General features: G+C 45.9%; 1 protein-coding gene across 1 annotated transcript in view; it reads right to left on the bottom strand.

Moving 5' to 3' along the window:
- Positions 1-23122, bottom strand: part of LOC138765539 (transcriptional enhancer factor TEF-5-like) — a gene marked incomplete at its 5' end in the record, with an annotated part of 196427 nt that extends 173305 nt beyond the window's left edge. The window contains one exon of the mRNA XM_069942570.1: positions 22885-23122. Coding sequence (XP_069798671.1) covers positions 22885-23122 — 238 coding nt within the window. The remainder of the gene's footprint in view (positions 1-22884) is intronic.
- Positions 23123-23529: the final 407 nt, after the last annotated feature.

Genomic DNA, 23529 nt, shown 5'->3' with positions numbered 1-23529 from the left:
CAAAAAGATGACTCAAGATCGAGCAACACAGTGTTCAAACATCTACCCTTGGTGGCAATCACCCTCCACCGCCCACATCCCACCTGAAACACAGAAGTTAACCTTGTAACTATTGATTCACAACACTCTTGGCTTGTTGCTGGAGATTATTCTGCAAGAGAGGTCAGCACAAGCCCTCTCTCCGCCTCAGTGTCACTTTCTGCTGGTTCAACACTCAGACCAATAACTGAGCAGGTTAGGATGGCAGCTCAGCTGGTGGTGCAGTTTCCCTCGGCCAGCAACCTGGGTTCAATCCTCACCCCTCTGTCTGTGACCGGGTGGGCTTTCTCCCTGTGCTCTGGTTCCCTCCCATGTCCCAAAATCACGTGGGGCTGGAAGGTGAATCGGCCACTATAAATTATCCTCAGTGCGTGGGGCAAATAAAATAAATGGGATTAATGCAAGACTCATGCAAGTGGGTCAGTCTGGGCTTGAAGGGCCAAGGGGCCTGTTGAAGAGCCATATTTTTTCCTGTTTCTTCCGTCCTGGCCTTCCAAAGCTGCCTGTTTGACCAGACAAATAAGGTTTTCATTGTGAAGGTGAGAATCTATTGGCCTCTTTTGTTATAATTTTTAAAGCAATGGTCACTACACAATGATCAGCGATTTGTGTTATTGTGCCAACTGCCTCGTGCATCTCACTGTAATCCCTTTCAAACTGCAGCACTTGGGTGGCCCTCCTGGGACCTGGGTGCGATTACTGGGGGAAAGGTGCTGGAAGTGCCTTTTAAATTGCAGGGGGAATCTACCCATTAAATCACCAACCCGGCGATTTAAGGGGGATGCTGCAATGAAGCATCATGCATTCACCGGAAATACTCCTGGATGTTCAAATGCTGGCTGCCCGGTCGGTGATGCACACAAACTGATGTCACTGGAATAAGCAGGTCAGCCATTTTCTTGATCGAATCGCCTGTGGACGAGATCTGAGTTAACCTCTGAGTTAGGTCAGGGACCCCGATTGGATTCTGATGAGGTTGACCAGGCTGGACCTTTTCTAACTGCTGTGTAACTGGGGCGCTAACCAGGCAAAATGCCCGGTTAACCCCATTTTACATGGAAATTTGAGAGGCTCCACAGGAAAGGTTCACAAGGTATACGCTGGTGGGGAGGTAAGTTAAAGCCTGAGGGAGCAAGACAAAATGAGTTAGTGACTTGCTTTAATCAGATTGAAGAAAGGCCACCAAAAAAAACAAGAAAGGCCTGCATGGGGGAGAAGAAATTACATGGCAGGGTGGTAGGGAATGGGGTTGCCTTGTTAGCCAATGTAGACTTTAATTTGCGAGAATGTTCTGCTTCTATGTCGTAAGGAAATACGGGGAAAAAATGACAACGCGGCAAATCATTTCGAAGACACGGACTATAAGAGTCGGACACAAGGAGTGCAAATCCTTCAATAATAGACTCTGACTGCCATGGATGGGCCCTCCTAATGTAGGGACAGGCCCTCCTGATGAAAGGCCAGTCCAAAACCCTTTTGGTCAACCTTTCCTTCCTGTGGATGCTGCTGAATTTCTCCAGCAAGTTCGTGTGCTGCAGATTTTCTTGTTTAAATCCAAATCCAGTAGTTCCTTCAATTTACTGCCCACTAAATCAGGTCATGATGAATCGCTTAGTCCACTATTCATCATTCTGTGGTCCATGGGTTGGTCATAGGTGGTCCAATGGACAAATATTGCTGTTCTAATAAATGATAAGTGAACAAGGCTGTAAACATGATGACAAACAGAAGCAAGACGCCTCAAAAAAAATCCCCACCGAAACAAAGCAACAACCCTGCTTTTAATCTGGGAAGGAAGGAGTGGGTGCAATTTCTCCTTCACACCATCTCAAATTGGTGGTCCATGAGTTTGTTCTAGGCAGTCTGCAGTAGTAAAGGAATTAACGTAGGCCGTGGGACCTGAACAATATTCCAAAGTTCAGCCTCTCAGTTAAACCTGACGTGTTTTGAAATGCATCAAAACCATGTTTATCAGTAGACTGCCCAGGGAATCGGTCCCATGGGCTCCCAACTCAGCCAATCGCAGCTCCAACAAATTAGTTTTGAATTTTGGGGAACTGTGGTTAGGACACTGTATTTTCCAAAAGCACCTTTGGGTGGGGAAATCCAAAATAACGACAGGAAATGCTTGAAAAAAACAAGTCAGTTCAGGAAGGCCTGTAATGCATGGACGATGTGGAGGGGTTGGAGAAGGCAGAGGGTCGGGGTGGGGACATGTGGGAGGGGGATGGGGCAAGATCAGGAAAGGAGAATGTCAGGGGGGGGCAAAGGGAGAAGGGGCTGGTGTAGAGAGAGGGGGGGGTTGAGGGTAACAGTGGGCATAAGGGCAAGGGAGTGAGAACAAGAGACAAGAGAATGAGAGAGCGAGAGAGAGGTGAGAGCGTGAGAGAGAGTGCAAGAGAGAATGAGTGGAAGAGAGCAAGAGAGAGAGAGCGTGAGTGCGGGAGAAAGAGTGTGTGGGAGAGAGAGTGTGGGAGAGAGAGAATGTGGGAGAGAGAGAGCGCGTGCGAGAGAGTGCGAGAGTGAGAGCAAGAGATAATGTTCTAAGCACAAGCTGTTCCCATGGGTTTTGATCCTCCAAGCTCTTTATAGCTGAGCTTTGCAAGACACTCCTCAAAAGGACAAAAACCAAGTGATAAGGAGCCTCCTGAACAATATCCATTTTTGTCCTGACACTTCATTCCTTCCCTGTCACTTCCCCATGTGCCACAAAGGCTCCAGCACCTCTGGAATGCTTCTCACAGCCCTGAGGAAAGAATGCCTGGAATGTCGGCCCAGCTCCAGGCACATTCCACAGCAGCAGACAAGGGGTTGAGAACCCATTCGCAAACCTCCATTTCAGGCCTTCCAGTTGCAGCCCCTACAATGAGGAGGCGGGTTTCATTACAATCGACCTGGCATTTGGCCTTTTTCATGCAATCAGCAAAGTTTTTGTGGGATCGGGAGGGGTGTTTCTCTGAGAAGCATTGTCTCAACTCCAGGGATGAAGCTACCCGCTGACTGAATTTATTCATTCACGTTTAAATGAAAACTGTTTAAAATATAAAGCTTGCAAAGTATTTCCGTGCAAAAGGGAGCAAAGGCATATCAATAGTACATTTACTGGGCATAAAGTCAACCAGGCCCTTGTGCCTAAACTGCGAATTTTGCAATTGTCTGATCGAAGTTCCCGGAATTTTAGGAAGCTTCTTATCCCTAGCCTTTCAAAGCATTTCCCGCCCAGGTGAACAATGAGATTGCATTTCAGGTGGATAAACTGGTTTGGTTTCGACAACACTTCTGGGGACTGGGATCTGGCAGACTCAGATCAGCACTCTCTGACATTTGGCAAACAAAGAGTGGGAAAATGAGCTGCAGTTTTTTGATGCCATTAAAACTGCATCATGGGTCACCCTCGAGTTATTTGTGACAGTTGTGTGAAGTTTGCAAATTTCAAATAAATGTGGAGAATGCTGAAAATACTCTGGAGGAGAGGTCATTGTCCCGAAAGGTTCAATAACTCGTTTTTTTTCACTCCCTGGGTGTTGCCAGGTCTGTTGAATATTTATGAGACATTGAACAGTACAGGGCAAGAACAGGCCCTTCAGCCCACATGTCTGTGCTGAAGAGCAGGGATGTAATAATGAGAGATTCTATCAAGTACTGGTGAGGCCTTAGTTTTGGGCACCTAATTTGAGAAAAGACAATGTTGGCATTGGAGAGGGTTCAGAGAAGATTTACTAGAATGGGTTAGTGAATGATTGTTGCCCCTTGGAATGTACTTGTTGGAGAACAAAAGGATTGGGGGGAGGGGTTCATAGAGGCAATTTGAATGCTAAAGGGCCTGGACAGAATAAATGTGGCAAGGATGTTTCCCATGGTAGGGGATTCTAGGATAAGAGGCCACAACTTCAGCATAAAAGGGTGTCAATTTAAAACAAAGAGACATGGAAAAAAATTTCTTTAGTGAGAAGGTTATGAGTCTGTGAAATTTGTTGCCACAGGCACTTGTGGAAGCGAGGTCATTGGGTACATTTTAGGCAGAGATTGACAGATATTTGATTAGTCAGGACATCAAGGGATGAGGAGAGAGCCAAGGAGTGGGGCTGAGTGGGAGGATGGATCACTCATGATTATAATGGTAGAGCAGATTCGGTGGGCCAATAGGCCCACTTCTGCTCCTATCTCTTGTGATCTTGTCCATATCTATCAGAAACTCAACTGCTTGCACCAGCTAGATACCTCCTTTTTATATTCATGTGTGTATCCAGAAAACCCTTGAAAGATGCTGTGGTATCTGCTTCCACCACTACCCCAGCACCCACCACTCTGTGTGAAATATTTACCCCACGCTTCTCCCTTACTTTTTACACCCCACCTCAAACGCACACCCTCTTGCGTGTAACACATTTATCCGGAGATGTTTCTAGCAGCCCACCTTGTCAACGTCTTCCACCCCATTAGGTCTCCCTTCAGCCTCCTACGTTCCAGAGAAGAACCCAAGTTTGCCCAACCTTTCCTCGTAACGAATACCCTCTAAACCAGGCAACGTCCTGGTAAACCTCCTCTGTGTCTTTTCCAAAAGCCTCCACATCCTTCCGGTTACAAGGTGGCCAGAATTACGCACATGACTCCAAGTTTGGCCTAACCAAAGTTTTATAGCACTACAAAATTGCCAACATAATGATTTTATTTTGGATTTTCATCATCTGTTTTTTTTTGTTTTGACAGCTTCACATTTTCCTCGTGTAATCCTGATCTGAAATTGCCTCTGAACAGATTTTTCCATATGTACGTTTCACCTTCTCAATCATTGGTATTAAGCCCTTGATCCTTCTTGAGACAATGCAAGCAACACCCTGCCCGTGACATGGGGAGCAATGGCCCGACGAATACTGTGATGATGTGAGGAGTGTGGGAGAATTCTTCCAGAGAGATGGGACACTTTGCAGAATCTGGTGAAGATCAATACCCACAGGAGGCATATTCTTCATGCAAGGGAGTGACAGAGAGCCCTCAAGGGATACAGCCAGGCTCTCTCAGCAGAACGTCTCTGTATAACATCAGCAAAGATGGGTTTTAACATTGCTTCAGAAAAGTAACATCTTCGACCTCGTAATCAAACAGAGAGCACCAATCTCAATCTCACTATGAAACAAAAATTTACCCCCTCAGAACCCACTGCCCCTTATTCTCTCCGCACCAATCCCAACCGCACTGCCAAACAAAAACACCCCTCAGAGCGTACTGCCCTCCGTTCTCTCCACACCAATCCCAAACTCAAACAAAAGAAACTGCACGAGACCCCAGAATTTGCAGATTTTTAATCTTCTACAACAGCACAAAACTCCTTTGATACTGCACTGGAGTCTAGATTTAGCACTCAGTGCACTGAACTTCACACGCCAGAGACAAGACTGCTTATAACCTAGTCAAAGCTGACACCTTGGTCCATCACACTGAAGATGGGCAATACAACTAGTAGATCTGCTACCTCACAGCTCCGGTGACCTGGTGCTCTCTCTGTGACTGTGTTTCCCAATGTGCTCCATTTTCCTCCCACATCCCAAAATCCCGGTAGGGTTAGGAGGTAAATAAGACACTGTAGTAGTAGTCGATTTACTCACTATAAATTGATAGTTCACTAATCACAATTAACTAATAACTTCTTCTTTGGCTTGGCTTCGCGGACGAAGATTTATGGAGGGGGTAAATGTCCACGTCAGCTGCAGGCTCGTTGGTGGCTGACAAGTCCGATGCGGGACAGGCAGACACGGTTGCAGCGGTTGCAGGGGAAAATTGGTGGGTTGGGGTTGGGTGTTGGGTTTTTCCTCCTTTGCCTTTTGTCAGTGAGGTGGGCTCTGCGGTCTTCTTCAAAGGAGGTTGCTGCCCGCCAAACTGTGAGGCCCCAAGATGCACGGTTTGAGGCGATATCAGCCCACTGGCGGTGGTCAATGTGGCAGGCACCAAGAGATTTCTTTAGGCAGTCCTTGTACCTCTTCTTTGGTGCACCTCTGTCATGGTGGCCAGTGGAGAGCTCGCCATATAACACGATCTTGGGAAGGCGATGGTCCTCCATTCTGGAGACGTGACCCACCCAGCGCAGCTGGATCTTCAGCAGCGTGGACTCAATGCTGTCGGCCTCTGCCATCTCGAGTACTTCGACGTTAGGGATGAAGGCGCTCCAATGAATGTTGAGGATGGAGCGGAGACAACGCTGGTGGAAGCGTTCTTGGAGCCGTAGGTGATGCCGGTAGAGGACCCATGATTCGGAGCCGAACAGGAGTGTGGGTATGACAACGGCTCTGTATACGCTTATCTTTGTGAGGTTTTTCAGTTGGTTGTTTTTCCAGACTCTTTTGTGTAGTCTTCCAAAGGCACTATTTGCCTTGGCGAGTCTGTTGTCTATCTCGTTGTCGATCCTTGCATCTGATGAAATGGTGCAGCCGAGATAGGTAAATTGGTTGACCGTTTTGAGTTTTGTGTGCCCGATGGAGATGTGGGGGGGCTGGTCCATCTCCATCGGGCACACAAAACTCAAAAACTAATAACTAACTAATCACTATTAACTAAGACAGTAAAACCCCTGGTATCCGGCACCTATGGGGATTGGTAGATTCCAGATAAGTGTATTTTCTGGAAGCTTGAGATTGCGTGGTTGCATAATTGGCAAACTACAGGTGAGACGCGCCAATTTTAAACTTAGAGAATTTTTTTTACCTATTTATTTTCTGCAATTTTTTTGTCGATTTCTTGCAGCTGTCGATTGCTTGAATTCCAGATAATAGAGTTTTACTGCAGTTAATTGATCACTGTTAAGTGTCACTATATATTGCCCCAAGCAGGTAGGCGAATGGTGGAATCTGGGGCAAAGTAATGAGACTGTGGGAGGAATACAATGGGAATTATACGAATAGAAGCTGATGGTTCAAGGGCAGAAGGCACAGTTCTGTGCTATGATGACTTTGCAAAAACAGCTTTTAGTTTGTAGCTGTAAATGTTTCCCAGGCAGACCCTAATTTACTCAACTGGCAATTTCCTGTGAATCATTCCCAAAATTCCCCTTAAAATGATCTCCAGTTTGTGAAGGCAATTCAACGATTAAAAGAAAGACACCAGCACATTAATGACAAAGTGGTTCAAGCTGAATCAAACAAATCCAAAGATTTGTGCAAAGTTATCATTTCACCTGGCTACATTATGAATATTCCCATCCCATTCTCTTGGGATTTTAGCATAAAAAATGATGGAGCCCAAAATTCTTTGTTGGTCTCGAGAGAGATGACGTAAATAGCACCAATAACAAAACAAAAACTATTAAAATTTTTACACTGCGAAGTCAAAAACTGAATCAACGTGCAAAGCAATATGTATCTGAATGGCTTTTGTTACAATATTTAAATAGCCATTTGATAAAAAGTTTTACTATGACCTACAGAAGCATTCTTGCGGGATATATCACAACAAATTATGGGAGTAGCTTCTGCTCAACATGAGATGGTACAAAAAGTAGTTAACGCAGCTCAGAGCATTCCTTCCCCTCTATAGACTCCATATACCTCGCACTTAATGTCACCCAAACCAAGGAGCTGTTTGCTGATTTAAGGAAGGGAAAACGGGAGATGCATGATCCAGTGGTCAGAGGTGGAGAGGGTGAGCAAATTTAAGTTCTTGGGAGTCACTATCTCGGAAGATTTTTCCTGGACCCAACGCATTAATGGTATTGTGAAGAAAGCACGTCAGCGCCTCTACTTCCTCAGGAGTTGGCAGAGACAAACTTCTACAGATGTGTGGTGAAAAATGTGCTGACCAGCTGCATCACGGTCTGGTATGGGGACACCAATACTTACGAACGTTAAGCCCTGCAAAAGGTAGTGGGTCAGCTCAGGACATCACAGACAAAACCATCCCCACCATCGATTACATCTACAGGGAACGCTGCCTTCGAAGAGCAGCAGCAAGCACCACCCAGCACACAGTCTGTTCTCACTGCTGCCATCAGGAAAGAGGTAGAGGTCAAACTATTATCCTCCACAACAACAAGCTCAATCAGGGACTTATTTAAGGACTTGTACACTTGCCCTTAATTTTTTATGATCTCTGAATTGCAGAGTTTGTTGACATTTCTTTATTTTTGCACTACCAATAAGTGGTGATTCTGCCTGGTCTGCAGGACAAAGAATCTCAGGGTTGTACGTGACATCATGACAAGAAATCTGAAATCTCCTGAGGAATCTGTCAAGGAAAAGCAGCCAAAATAAAAACTGGCGGTGTTGCCGGAGGTGCTGTAACAGCAGCGCTATCACTGGTACAGACCCAGAGGGAGCGTTGAGTGAAGACCTGGCGCTCCCTCGCAGTGTCCTTCCACCCAATCCTGTAGCCAACGGCAACCTGTTAATGGATCCGATGGTGTTTCATATAAAATCCTGTCCGGGCCCAAGATGACAGAGGCCACGAGGAGTTGCAGACTCTGGGGGAGCATCGGTCTGCCACAGGGTACCAGTAATGGGAAAAACATCCCACCCCACCTCCGTGACCATCCTAAGGTCAGCGACCATGGTGGCGGACCAGTATGATGCTCTGTGGCTGAAGGACACACCAGGCAAGGAATCTACACAGGCAATGGGCTGCTGGCGACTTGAGGTCAAAAGACTCACACCAGGTAGACAGGCTCATGAGAGCCAGGCCATGTAAATGGAATTCGAGAGGATGCTGAGGCCAAGGCAGGCTCCCGGCAGGCCCTGGCCGTTGAATGCTTCCTCATAGTGACGGAGGTTGGGATCTGGGCTCGGGTTGGACTGAATAGGAGTCTGTGTGGCTGTAGAAGCTGTGGGAGTACTGGAGGTGAATCCACGGACCTTCAGTGACTCTGGGAGTACGTCCTTTTGCTCCTCTGACTGTAACAATGCTGATGGTGAATCTTTGGCAGTCCAAAGGCAATTCCTTGTAATATTACATTTCTGTTCTATTACATGACAATAAATAGTATCTGATATCTCGCACTGAAGGACCCATCACATCCCAGCTGCCCTCTCTCATCTCTTTCCTCCCATCAGGGAGAAGCTCAAGAGGGTGAAAGCATGCAACAGCAGACAATTTCTTCCCGCAGCCATCAGATTCCTGAATGAACCCCACCACAGTGCGAACACGCTACCCTTACTTGGTGCCAATTGATTTTCCTTTTCATTCTAACTCCATTCTCTACAAAAGGTGCTCTTTACGCGGCTGCGTCAATGTTAGAGGTAGCCCGTCAGCCTGCTGGCAAAAGAACCCTTTGCACACTACCAGGTAATTTGTGACAAATAACCGTGAACTTGAAAGTTGAACGCAATGCACAATAAGACAGGTTTCAGAATGCGTGTGAAACATGATAGGACCATAAGTGCTTAAAGGTCAACAAAGTGGTTAAAGGTGCCTTATCAGCTCATATTGATTATACATGCATTATACAAAATGACTGAGGCCACAGTCTGAACCCTTTTCACTCATATGACAAATAAATTAATTTTAAACTAAAACTGCACACCTTCCGTTTGTGTTCTGGCAAGCAATACTAACCAAATTGACCTGAGTGAATCAAAGATGATCAGCTATTCATGCCAGAAAAAGAAACACTGATATCATGGGCGTTAATTTGTGATATCTTCCAAACTGGCAGGAGAGTCACCAGAGCCAAATGGCAAGTTTTAAAAAAAAGCAGCAATGCACACAATGTCCTTTCAGAGGAAAGGATATTAATGTGAAGAGCTACCTAAAGTCATGACCATATCGACCTCTTCAAATTATACTTGAGGAAAACTTCAGTATCCAGAACCAGGATTCTCATTCTTAAACTCTCCGGCTCCTAGCCCGACTGCTTTTGTGTGGAAATACAGAAGGGACCTCGACATTTGAAACAGAACAGATGCCTGTGTCGGTCAGAGTGGCTTCCACTGCTAAATATAGAGCTGGTACTTACAACAACAGGATGATAGAGGACACCGATTTTAGGGTAAGGGGTCAGAGATTTAGAGGCGATACAGAGACAGAGGGGAGAGCAAAAATAGTCAGTACGAAAAGGACAAAGCTAGAGGCTCAGGACTAGAGCCAGTGGGTGATGGGTGGAAAGAGGAGGGGTGAAGGATGATAGAGAGATAAGCCAGGTGCAGTGGGGGAAGGGAGAGATGGGAGACAAAAGGCAGGTGAGTGAAAGGCCACTTCACCTCACATCCTTCCTGGGTGGTCCACAATCCAATGGCGGGAATTTCAGGTAAACTGCAGCTCCTATACTCTCTGCTCTCTCTCTCTCTCTCTCCTTCCGCTGTCCCACTTTCTTTACCCCCTTTTTCCATAAATATCTTCCAGCCACCTATCTGCCATTTTTATTCCCCCAGTGCACAGTTCCACGCACCTTAACACCCACATACAGGTACTCCCCGACTTACAATGTATGCAACTTGCCTCCATCTGGACATGCAACCAAAAATTCATTAAAAAATATAAAAACTAATGCAGTTTGACAAATTATAACAGGGATATCGGCCACTTAAGAGCCAAAATGTGTCTCGTTACCTTGTTAGTCGGCGTCCCAGGGTCCATAGGCTGGGTGCGGCCATCTTGATGTCTGTGCGCATGCGCAAGTCTTCAGTTGGTGCATGCGCGGTGGGTTTGCGTATTGGAGTTCGGTTGGTGCCACGACCAGCCCGCGGACCCTGGAACGCCAACTAACAAGTTAAGTATGCAATTCCGACATACATCCATTCTGAGATATAACCGATCCTTCGGAACAAATTACGGTCGTAAGTCGGGGCGTACCCACCCTGATCCCCTCCCTAACTCTGATTCCACCTGGCCCACATTGGTCCCCATTATCACTTTCCTCAAGTGTCACATTATTACAGCATTGGTTGTCACTGTGTTCCACTGGTCTACCTGCCAGCAACCGTCACCACCCTTACCCTTCCCTTCCTACATCTGACTCTATCAGACTGTTTGCTCCTTGCCTGCTTCCATTGAACACCTACCTCCCAACTCCACCCCTGTCTCTCCCAGCACCATCCTTCACTCCCCTCCTTGATTCACCCATTGGACCCTTTTCTCCTTCCCTCTCTTCTCATTTTACTGACCTTCTTTCTTCTCCACGATCAGTCCTGACCCAGGGTCTTAACACAATAATATCCCCCCCCCTTCAAAATACCGCAGTTTGTTATTTTGGTGGCAATCAGAGGTCTGTGGCCATTTGGTGGACACTGCTACCCATGCCTGGACCCTGTGTAGCCCGAGGTGAGTGAATTCAACTGAGGCAGTAATTCTGGACGTTGTTGAACTGGCCTCAACACATGGGAGACATGGTGGAGTAATGCAAAGCCACCAAAAAAAAACCACAGGAGCGTGGCCACTAACGGAGGGTGGGTCTGGATCTGCCAGGATGCATCCCGTTGCCTTGGTGCTTGCCTAGATTCAGTGCACGCTACCAAGGAGGAACGATCTCTGGGGCAAGCTCCTAGAGGTTACCTCCACGCTCCCATCAGCAAGAGAGACAAAGGAGAAGCTACTACCAGCGCCCCGACAACCTACTTAAAGTGTGCAGTCATTGCCTCACTTCGGCAGTTGGGACCAGTCCAGGCATTGATAAGTATAATTGGGAAGGACTTGCATATTGTAGTGTGAATTCAGCTTTAGATTTAGTAATAAAGCCTTGTATGAACTGAAAAAAAAAAGCAAGAGAGACAAAGGAGAAAGTAATGACTTTAACCAGCCTGAAGGAGTGTCCATAATGCCGAGCCGGGTGAGGGGGGGTGGTCAGAGACAAGTTTACAAATGGTGCATTAAAATCATCTGCAGGTCAAAACCATTCTCAAGGGAGGCATTCATTGAAGTGGCCAGAGCTGTGCATTTACAGAGCAACTTTATTGTAATAAAACTTCTAGCAGATAAATAAATTGGTGCAGAGTCAAAGGAGGAGGGTGGGATAGAGAGTTTATTTTAGCAACTTCAGAGCTGTAGGACCTCAGAGATCATATTTACTTGTGTAGAAATTTAACAGAATCTTTCACCCGGAGTGAAAATGTTAAATACTAGAAGACGTGCATTTAAGGAGGGGAGGGGGGTGGAAACATTAAAAGAGATGGGTGGGACAATTTCTTTTTACACAGAGCGGTGAATGTCTGGAGCCAGCCTCCAGAAGCAGTCGTGAAAATAGATACGATAGAAGCACTCAAGAGGCTTCGGGATAAGAGATGTGTAGGGGATCGTGGAATATGGATCATGTGCTAAGCAGCAGAGTTCTTATTTAATCCTGGCAGCAACAGGCCAGTAGGCACGTGGGACTGAAGGCCTGTTCCTGAGCTGTTCTGTTCTATGTTAAACCTAAGCAGTGTCCCTGCAATAAGCTGTTCACATTTCCACTGATCTAACCTCTGCTGGAAATGGTCTCACTCTCATCCCATCCTCTATTCCAATGACATGTCCACATGTCTTCGCACTTGACTATTTATAGTATGCCATTTATGTACTGAAGAATCACGTGTGTGCATCATCTCCCCTGCTGCAGTACCTCTGCCACATATAGTTAAGTATTATTAGTGGGAAGCTCTGCTGCCAGAAACCATGTCACAGTAATTGTGTTCCAAGGTGCAGTACAATGCTGGAATCAGTACTGGGACAGAAATCTCTGGGCTTTTTCCTCTGGTGGCCCCTGAGAAGCAAAGTCACACAGACCAGACAGGTTTGGAGTTCGTAGATAGTGATCTCTTCTTGTGCTTTGCTTCAGTGAAAGGAAAATAAGGCAACTGTGTGAATACCTGGATACAGCAGTTCTATTCGATTAACAAAAAGGACACAGCTTGGGAATTGTACTACATGGTAGAATTTGATTAAAACAGCTGTTGAATCCAAATGGGCCGCCAGTATGTGTGCAGCACCCACCCAGGAAACGCAGAATGCAGCCCTCAGTGTATCTAGTATGATTGTGCATGGATGCACAAGGAGTGTGCAGTGGTGAGTGGTACAATTAGAGTAATTTATATACACACACACATGCACATACATACATATATTCACACACATATTTATCAATATCTACACACACATATACATATACAAACATACATACACACATATTTATATACACACACTTATACATAAATCAAAAAGAACCCAACCCACCCCAGTACACTCTTTTCCACCCTCCTTCCTTTTATGACAGACAGAAGATGAATGAGTTTCCAGATTCAATGACAGTTTCTTTCCTGCTGCTATCAGACACTTAAATAGACCACTCACTGGTAAAAGGTGATGTCCTTTCACTGTTTTAATTCCAGCTTTCTCTCTACCCCGTAGTTTGCCTTTGTGACGCTATACCTTGAACACTTTGACTTATTTTAACACCATATCTTGCACTTTTTAAAAAAATATATTACATCGCCTGCAGTACAAGTTGATTTGCCTGGATATCACACAAAAAAAAACAAAGCTTTTCACTGGATCTCAAAACACATGACAATAAACAATTCAATGAAAAATTAATAACGATGGCTGTTCCACCACAAGTACTCAGGCTTTAAACAGTACAAGTTTCAAACACAGCAAGAAGCCTCCAGCTCCCTGGGTCAAATCCAGCCTGGGCCACTGCCAGGCAATTTAACAACGAAGACACAACTGTTCTCCCATTTCTGTATTCTGGATAGGCTCCACTACTGTGATCCCAGGCCCTGTTGTCTACTTTGGGCAAATGGAAATGACTGGGTGATTTCACTGTCAATCAATCTTGATGCCAACACTGCAGTAAATGACAGGTTGATGTAAGCACGGAATTTATTTGAAACTATCCTCCACGTAGCATTTGCTGAAGGTATTATCCTGCCATAATTAGAAAAAGTTGCTGTAGTTTGCAATTCCTTTGTTCGAACTTATGGAGTTAATAAGTCAGTTTGTAACTTCAGCTCGTGGGTTGAAGTTGTATTGTCAACTGATAAACTACAGTAAAACCCCTGGTATCCGGCCACTATGGGGATTGGTAGATGCCAAATCAGTGTATTTTCCAGCTGCTCGAGATAGTGCGATGTGTGGATTGGCAAACTAACGGTGAGGCACGGCAATTTTAAAATTAGGTATTTTTTACCTATTTATTTTCTGCATTTTTTTTGCTGGTTGCTTGAGGCCACAGGTTGCTTGAATTGCAGACACCAGGGGGGTCTAAACTAGACTGGTTGTTATGGAGCGAGGGAATGTGTGGTGAATGGGAAACTCCTTGGTGTCCCACTCACCCTTCCTACCAATTCTCGCTGTGGCCTCACACCACCTCATGTGCAACAAATGGTATACAATCCTTCAAAATGAATTCTAGTTTTCCACAGCATTCAGAACTGCTCCATAATTTTTCTGCAGCTCAAGTTGCCAAGGCCCCAGACTTCCCTCTATCTGCCTCTCTAAGTTTTTTTTCCCTCTCATGAGGATACTCCTTAAGCTCTACTTTGATGAATTTCAGGCTATCTCTCCTGACATGCCCACAGGCAGCTCAGAATCTAATTCTGTCTGACCAATTTGCTGGATGTTGGTGAGATTAAACTTGGAGTATTGTATGCAATTCTGGTCACTCATCCACAGGAATTATATCATTAAGCTGGAAAGAGTACAAAAAAGGATTACCTTGAATGTTACCAGACATGGTGAGCTTGAATTACAAGTAGGCTGGAATGAGCGTGGTTCAAGTATCAAGTTTGGGTTTATTGTTACGGGTACCAAGGTGCAGCGAGAACGTTTGTTTTGCATACAGTCCAGTGAGACATTCCATACATAGTATAGTAAGTAGGACACCATTCGGAAATGCAGAGTGAGGCCAGTCGATACAGAGCAAAGTCCACACAACTTGACCACGGTGAGGATCATTCAGGATTCTGACACAGCAGGAAAGGAACTACCATTGAATCTGGCAGTGTCTGATCTCACACTTGTGAATCTCCTTCCCAACAGGACGACTGTGAAGAGAGGGAGGGAGGTGGGATGAGTCGTTGGACCTGTTGGCTGCTTTTCAAAGGCAGCTGGAGGCACAGATTTGGGGGTGGGGGGTGTTTGTGGTGATGGCCTGAGCTGCATTCACAACCCTCTGTAGTTTCTTGTGGCCTTGGAGGAGAGGTTCCTATACCGTCCTGCGATGCATCTTGACAGGACACTTGCAACTGATATATCTGTACAAGTAGTTGAGGGACGCAGGTGGAATGCCAAATTTACTCAGCCCCTCCCCCCCCCCTGAAGATATGGAGGCACCGATGTGTCTTCTTGCCCACCATGTCCATGTGGGACAGGTCACTGCAGATGTTTGTTCCTTTGAACTTAAAACCATCCACAAAATCCAGTTCACTGCCATTAATGTGGACTGAAAGAGTTTCACCCCTCTCTATAACCAGCTTCTTAGTCTTGCTGACATTGAAGGGAAGGTTGTCGTCATAGGATCAAGCCATTAGGCCATTTACGATCTGACTCACTGTTGTTAGAGATCCTGCCTGCATTGATGTTATCACCCGCAAATTTATAGATAGAGCTGCAGCCGTGTTTGGCGCCAAGGTCATCGGTGTAAAGTGAGTAAGTACAGTGAGGGTCTGAGTACAGAGCCTTGGGGAGCCCCAGCTCAGAGGAAAATGGCAGAGAAGGTGCCATCACCGATCTTCACCAACTGCGGTCTGCAGGAAAGTAAGTCACGGATCCAACTGCAGTGGGAAATGTGTGAGCGAGGTCACGGAGTTTGGGAAAGAGTTTATTAGTTAGGATGCAAAGGGCAGACTTTATAAATGGTTTGTATAACCATGGGGCTCAGGAGGGTGCACAGTCATGGTATCCAGGGTGGGGGGGGGAGGAGGGGGGAAGATATCAAACTCCAGAGGCCACAGATTTAAGCTGAGAGGAAAGATTTACAAAAGGGGCCTAAAGAGGACTTCATCCTGTGCTCCCGATGTAGCCTCCTCCACATCAGGGAGATGGGACGTAGACTAAGAGATCACCTCATTGACCACTAGCAAGGACCTCCCATGGCCTGATATTTCAATTCCACACTCCTTTGCCATGTCTGTCCATGGCCTTGTAAGTCCACGCTGAAGCCACCTGCATTTTGGTCTTGGCCGTCTCCAACCAGAAGGTATCAATATCAACTTCTCCCATTTCCTTTAACCACTCCCGCCACCCCCCAGTCTTTCTTTCCCTCATCCCTCCTCCTATCAGAGAGCTATTTTAGTCTTCTGTCCTCTCCCCCTATTATTTCTCAGAATCAGAATTTATTGTCATGAACAAGTCATGAAATTTGGTGTTTTGTGGCAGCGTCATAGGGCAAACATTCATATTATAACTATCTTACAACATTATTATATATAAAAAAGATAACAGTCCATGAAAAAAGTCAGGCAGTGTCTATGCCTCATTGATTATTCAGGAATCTGATGGCAGTGGGGAAGAAGCTGTCCTTGTGGCACTGAGTGCTCGTCTTTAGGCTCCTGTACCCTTTTCCCAGTGGTAGCAGAGTGAAGAGGGCATAGCCTGGGTGGTGGGGGTCTTTGAGGATAGAGGCTTCTTTTTTAAGACACCGCTTCTCTTCTCCCCCCCCATCTGCGCCCACTTCCATACCTCTGACCTGCTAGCCCATGCTCCTCCCCACCTCCTCACCCCTCTTTTTTTTAATCTAAGCGACCACCTAATTTTTGGCATCCCCAAGGAAGTGCTCAGGCCTGAAGTGTTGACAGCCTTTTACTTCCCTTGGACGATGTGTGGCCTGCAGGGTTTTCTCCAGCGCATTTGTGCACTGCACGAGGTCCTGGCATCTGCAGATTTTCTTGTGTACCTCCTTCACACAGAGGGTGGTGGGTCTATGGAACGAGCTGCCAGTTGGAAGATACAGCGGTGGGGACAATTGTACGGTTTTGAAGTTATTTAGACAGGTGCGTGGAAAGGAAATGTTTAGAGGGAGAAAAGGGTCAAGGGAGCTTGGTTGGCATGGACAGGATTGGCTGACAGAATGTGTCAATGCAGTTCTCTCTGGTTCAGTTGGAATAAAAAATTGCTATTTAGAGCAGGCCAATTATACGCAAAAGCAATCTGTGCCGGGAATGTGGGCGAGATCGGAATCAGTCTGGGAGATAAAGCTTCATTGCAATACTCTCAGCCACTCCCATTCCTGCAAACAATGATCAGTTCCTTGCTGATGTTGTCTCTATTGTCTTCACTCCCACTTATCTCTAAATAATGTATTTTGTCAACAGATAAAAACAGGTCTAACAAGGGCTGACCAAACTCTCATTCCAGCTTTCATAGACTAACAGGAGGCACTGCCCCACCTGAAGAAGCAGTAGTTTGTTGCGCGGAAAATAAACCAAGCAGCAGAAGCGGAAGGCAGTCAAGCAACATCCCTAGGTAGAAGTGGGTTCGGGTCAGGACCCACTATCGAGACTTGGCAATGGGCCTTCTCCGAGACATGGACTGACAGCCTCTTCTGTGGATTCCAAAACCAAATGTTGGCCAACCATCTCTCCCCATGGATACTGCCTGGCCTGCTGAGAATCTCCAGCTTCTCCTCATCTGCTCGATTCCAGAATGTACAGTTCTTGTCCTTTAACTTCCTTTCACTTTTTAAAAAAATGATTAGGAAGAAACTAGATTCAAAAACTTATTTAAACCCAGCACAGGTTGCAGACAAGCATTCTACCCTGAATTCCAACCATGAAAAGGTGGCAATTTTTTTTCCAAAACTTAGCCAAATGCAGAATCCAATTCAACTGGATAAGTGGGCAAAGGAGCAGAAGGTGGGTTTTAATTCAGGCAAGTACGAGGTGTTGCATTTTAGTGTGTGTGGAGACTGGTGACTAGGGGTGCAGATGCAAGGTTCCCTGAAACCAGTAGACAGGTAATGAATAATATGCTTGGCTTCGTCAGTCAGGGCACTGCATAAAGGAGTTAACGATGTCGTTTCACAGCTAAACAAGAAAATCTGCAGTTGATGGGGTAGTGAGCAATCCACAAATGAGCTGTAGAAACTCAGCAGGTCACACGGCATCCCAAGGAAGTGAAAGGTTACCAACGTTTCAGGCCTGGGCCCTTTGCCAGGAATTATTTCCTTCGCCCTTTACTTGAATGGATGCTGCGTGACCTGCTGAGTTTCTCCATTTATGTATTGCATAGCTGTACAAGATGCTGGTCGGGCCACGCTGGGAGCATTGCGTGTAGTTCCACCCAGCCTGCTGTAGGAAGGATGCCATTCAACTGGAAAGGGTGTTACCAAGACTGGAGGGCTTTTTCTCCTTGTAGTGTGTCTCTAGGAAGGAGCAGCTGAAGGAAGTAGCAGACTGGTACAATTACCACTTTTAAAATAAATTTGAATAAATGGAGAAGGGAGGTTTGGAGAGATAATGGGCCAAAGGCAGAAAAATGGGAGCATCTCGGAGAGGCAACTTGGACAGCATGGACAAGTTGGGCTGAAGGGTTTGCCACCATCCTCTTTGACTCTTGCATTCACTCTCCCTCCCATTCCTGTGGCCTAACCTTGGCCTGCTGCACACGCAATATTCCAACCCCGCCCAGATCACAGTGTACGCTGCTACAGCTTCATTTCCCCTGAAGCATTCAACTCAGGCTTCGTGCGTTGTTTCCAGTGGTTTGGAGCAAATGTTGTTGTTGAGTCATCTCCTGAAGAATGTTGGGCTGCTTTCGGACACCTGGACCAACCGCCATGGCTCTCTCATCCAGCAGCCAAGGAACAGTTGTTCACAAATTTCCTGCATTTCATAAAGTCACCCACGGGGCACCTAAGGAGTTAAGACACAATAAGGTGCAAGAGTTCTGGAGAAGGACCTTTGACCAGGAATGTTACCTGGGCTTCCCTTCTCACAGATGAAGCCTCCCTGCTGAGTGCTTTCTAACATTTTCTGTTTTTATTTCAGATTTCCAGTATTTTTTTTAAACTGATTTAATGAGGCTTCCAAATTTTACATTGAGGCATACAGCATGGTAACAGGCCCTTTCAGCCCATGATCCTGTGCTGTCCAATTAACCTACAACTCCCGTTTGTTTTGAATGGTGGGAGGAAACCCAGGCTGACACAGTGAGAGCGTACAAACCCCTTTACAGACAGCGCAGGATTCGAACCCTGGTCTCGGTTGTCAGTGCTGTAACAGCATTATGCTAAGTACTACACCTACTGTGCCATCCCCTGCCCGCTAACCGTGCCACTTTATTCTGTCCTTCAAAAGGAGCAGTGACTCACAGCGAACAAAGGGTAAATCAGGAAAGAAGCAATGAATTAAGCAAATGAGAAATGTGATTCGCCCCCTCATTGGCTACACCCCCAACGATCTCTACCATAATTAATTGGCTCTCTCAAATTCAGCAACATTATAGCTCAGAAGTGTCTACGAAGCTTTCAAATAGTCAATGCAAGAGCGGCCAAGGGACCACATATCTGTCTGCATTGATGGGATGGAATTGGAGAGGGTTGGAATCTTCAACTTTTGAGGAGTCAATCTGTCAAAGGACCACTCCTGGAGTCAGCTCACTGAGGCAACCTCACCAGCGCCTCTACTTTCCAAGGAGTCTGAGGAGATTTGGCATTGTTGTCAAATAGCCTATCGAACTTTTGCAGGTGTACTGTGGAAAGTAGACTGGCTAGTCGCATCACAGCCTGGTTTGATAGTTCCAATAATTAGAAACTCAGAAAGCCTGAGAACATCATAAAGGAGCTCCATCACCCTGGTCACAACTTCTTTTCACTGCTACCTTTGGGCAGAGACCTGAAGGCCAACATCTCTAGGTTCAAGAACAGTTTCTTTCCAACAGCTATCAGACTCTTGAACCTCCCCTTGTTACACTAATCAGGAACTACCCTGACACTACAAAAGGATTGTCTGCATTAATGCAAAATCTTTTTTTTCCACTAAAATAACTGAATATAGTTTTGAATTTCTTGTCTCTTCTATATTTTTACACCAATGCCATTGTTTTCCTTTATTTTGTACTTTTTTTTTTAGACACAAAGTACCTGTTCAACCGCAGCAAGCAAGAATTTTGATGGACAGCTACTTCCATCAACATGTCAATAAACTCGTCATCACCAAATTATATGGCGAGAAGTAGTGGGTTTAAACAATCCACATGCTGCTCAAATTCATAGGATGCAGAGAGCAGGTGGAGTACGAATATTGCAGAGGTCAGCTACCCATGACAAATACCAGGGAGTTAACAAGACCTCTGAAGATACTGGGGTCTAGTGCAGTGCATGAGAGTGCTGGAGAAACTCAGCAGGCCATTGGTAACCAATTCCCTTCAGTGGGGCAGGTGAGGTCTGGGCCTGATGTCCCGCTCACCCTGTCTGGGAGTAGTGATCGCCGCGCGGCCGCTGTCCCACTTGCCGGGCAGGAAGTCACTGAAAATGGCCTCTCCTATATTACTGTATCCGTAATCCGTAGCAACACCTTCTCATAGTGTGTCCCCCGTTTTCACCGAGTTTGCTACGCCTTGGCGCAATAGTGTCCAGCAGAATAACTGGACAGGTTGGCTGAGCTTGTTAGCTTTGGCTGGCAGCCAGAAGAAAAACTCTGATTTCAAAGACAGGCAGATGGGGCTCGTTAGGCTCATCAGGCCATCCAGCTCGGAGAAGGACACTCCAGCATAACACCTATGACCCAAGGACAGCTTGCTAGGCCACGGCAGATAAACCCCAGGTGTAGAGGGTGAGGCCAGAACTACACACACTTCACTTCACCTAAAAAAAGCTATTGTGCAGGCCAGAACTACACACACTGCACTTCACCTAAAAAAAGCTATTGTGTAGATTCTTCCTAGATCTTTGTTCACAAAGCCAAGCCATAACTAATCAGTATATTAATTACAAAAATAAATTATCATTGTCATTATACCTATTAAGGCTTTATGGTTTATTATTCCAGGCCACACTTACAGAGGAATCAACAATATAACCAGTTACAGTCAAACTTTCAAGCCTTGAAAACAAATAGTCGAGTGTGGCACTCGACTTAGTTTGAATGTTACCTGGTAGTGAAGGGCAGTTTCACACAGCACTCACTACATTCTCACTACTGGTCCCTCTCCCCCAAAATGGCAGGTCTTAAGATTGGCAACACAGACATTCGGGATATTACACTGGCTATCAGGCCTTTTAGAACATTTGTTGCCTTCAATATCAAAAAGAAACCAAGCATTTTCTCCATTTTCACAACCAGAAATCCCCTTTGGAAGCTGGTCTTAAATTTAATTGCTCGTTAAGTCTGGCACTGGGGCTTTCCTGACCAGGGACATCACTTAACCAATTACTGGCAAGTTGCGGTGGTAATTCTCCACAATATACCGAAACTTTGATCCAGTGACATGATCTCGGAGTAAAATCTAAGCGAGTTCTTGAGAGGATAAGATGCACAGTCAGTGATGTGAAAAGAGAGGGGCTCTTACATACTTAGAAGTGAAATAGTTCGAGTCCCTGTATATCTTGATCAATATCATCAGATTTGAAAAAGAATTAAAAACATGGTGCTCCAACTGAAATGCAAACCAATCCGTCTTAAGATCAGAACAACAACCTTACACACCGCTGATACAGACCCCTCATGAACCGGATTATACTCAAAAGAGCCATTATGCTTCACATTAGTATCAGACTAATTGAAGGAACTTCCAAAGCATTTCTGGTATTCTTTACAAGTTCTAAACCAAACTGCGAGAGTATGGCACTCGACTTAGTCTGAATGTTACCTGGTAGTGAAGGGCAGTTTCACATAGCACTCACTACATTCTCACTACTGGTTCCTCTCCCCCAAAATGGCAGGTCTTAAAATTGGCAATACACACATTCGGGATATTACCCTGGCTGTCAGGCCTTTTAGAACATTTGTTGCCTTCAATGTCCATGTTTTTAAGATCCATCGTGTGTGAGGAGTAGCTGCCTCTGTTCCATTAGTTAAGGGGACTGCTCTGAAAGATGCTAGCTCCACCTCTGATCCATGACCATGAGATGCAGAGGAGGTGAATGAGTTATTGACCTGGGCTAATACTGCCATCCAGGAGGCCTTAGCCTTAGGATGGGATGGGCAGGTGGCTCATTCTGGCTTCCAGCGTCTTCCCACCTGGATAGAGAGTGGAAACACAGCACCCACCAGTAGCCACTTCTCCTGATGCTGTTGCCAGCTGACCTTTCAGAATGCTGGCTGCAAGTGGGGCATCATGTCATACGCAGCCTGATCACCAGCACAAACCCTTGCTGAGAGCAAGGCTTCGGAGCAGGGAGGGCTGGAGACATGGGTGGTAACCTAACAAAATTATGAGGGGTACAAATGGAGTAAAAGTAAACTGAGGTTGGGCGAGACAAGAACAAGAGGACACAGGTTAAGGGTGAAAGGCGAGATGTTTAAAGGGAACATTAGGGTGAACTTCTTCACGCAGACAGCAGTGAGAGTGTGGAACAAGCTGCCAGATGTGGTGAATGCGGGCTGAAGTTTGGCATTTTTAAAAAATTTGGATAGGAGGGATATGTTGGGCCTGGGTGCAGGTCAGTGGGACTAGCCAGAATAATGGCTTGGCATGAACTAGATGGGCTGAATTGAATGGCCTGTTTCTGTGCAGTAGTGTTCTATGGTTCTGTGACTGTCAACCTATGCAATCCAGAATTTGCTCTGAACTCCCAACAAACCTCAATAATTTGCATAATTATTGCTGAATCAAATCACGAACAAACACAGGAGACTTTGGAGAACCCTACATGGAATGGAACTTCTGTGGAGAAGAGGGCAATAATTCAAACCATGTTTTGCTCAAGTTTAGGGCAAAAAATAGAAATTGCTGGTGCTCTACTAATGTGGAGTTAACACACACAAGGGCGACCCTGTTGTTGCAACCACCTACCGTACATCTTGCCCTCATCAGACAGGATAATCTTCCGTCGACCACAAGGTGGATAGATAGCTAGGGCCTCCTGGAAGCTCTGCTCAATGTCAGGACTCCAGACTCCTTCAGCGTCATTATCCAACGATTTTTCCAATGCCTCCGCCCCGTCCTCCCTCCCATCTCCGGGGCTCCCGCTCCCGTTCCAGTCGTTGGACGCAATTGTGGCAGCTGGCGGGGCTCCGAGCAGAGCCGTTGATCACTGAGGAGAAACCTGTCAAGACAGCGAGGGCGGAGGGTTAGTGCATGTGCCAGGAAGGTACCATTGTCTACTGTGGGCTGGCGCCAGGGTCACACGCAGTTACTGCCATACCACCAGCTGGGGCCAAACATCACACTATCACACTACGTCCATCAACACCTCACCGATAATGATGGCCTCGTGTTACGGTATGTCTATTAACACCCCACCAATAATAACTGAGTGAAACATTACAGTACGTTCACCACCACCCCACTGATAATGGCTCAGTGAAACATTACAGTACGTTCACCAACACCCCATCAATAATGACTCAGTGAAATGTTACAGTACGTTCACCAACACCCCATTGATAATGGCTCGGTGAAATGTTACAGTATGTTCACCAACACCCCACCAATAAT

Source organism: Narcine bancroftii, chromosome 5, assembly GCF_036971445.1.
Source record: "Narcine bancroftii isolate sNarBan1 chromosome 5, sNarBan1.hap1, whole genome shotgun sequence".
Taxonomy (NCBI): Eukaryota; Metazoa; Chordata; class Chondrichthyes; order Torpediniformes; family Narcinidae; genus Narcine; species Narcine bancroftii.
The sequence above is the reverse complement of the archived record's forward strand: the minus strand, read 5'-3'. Positions and strand labels throughout refer to the sequence as shown.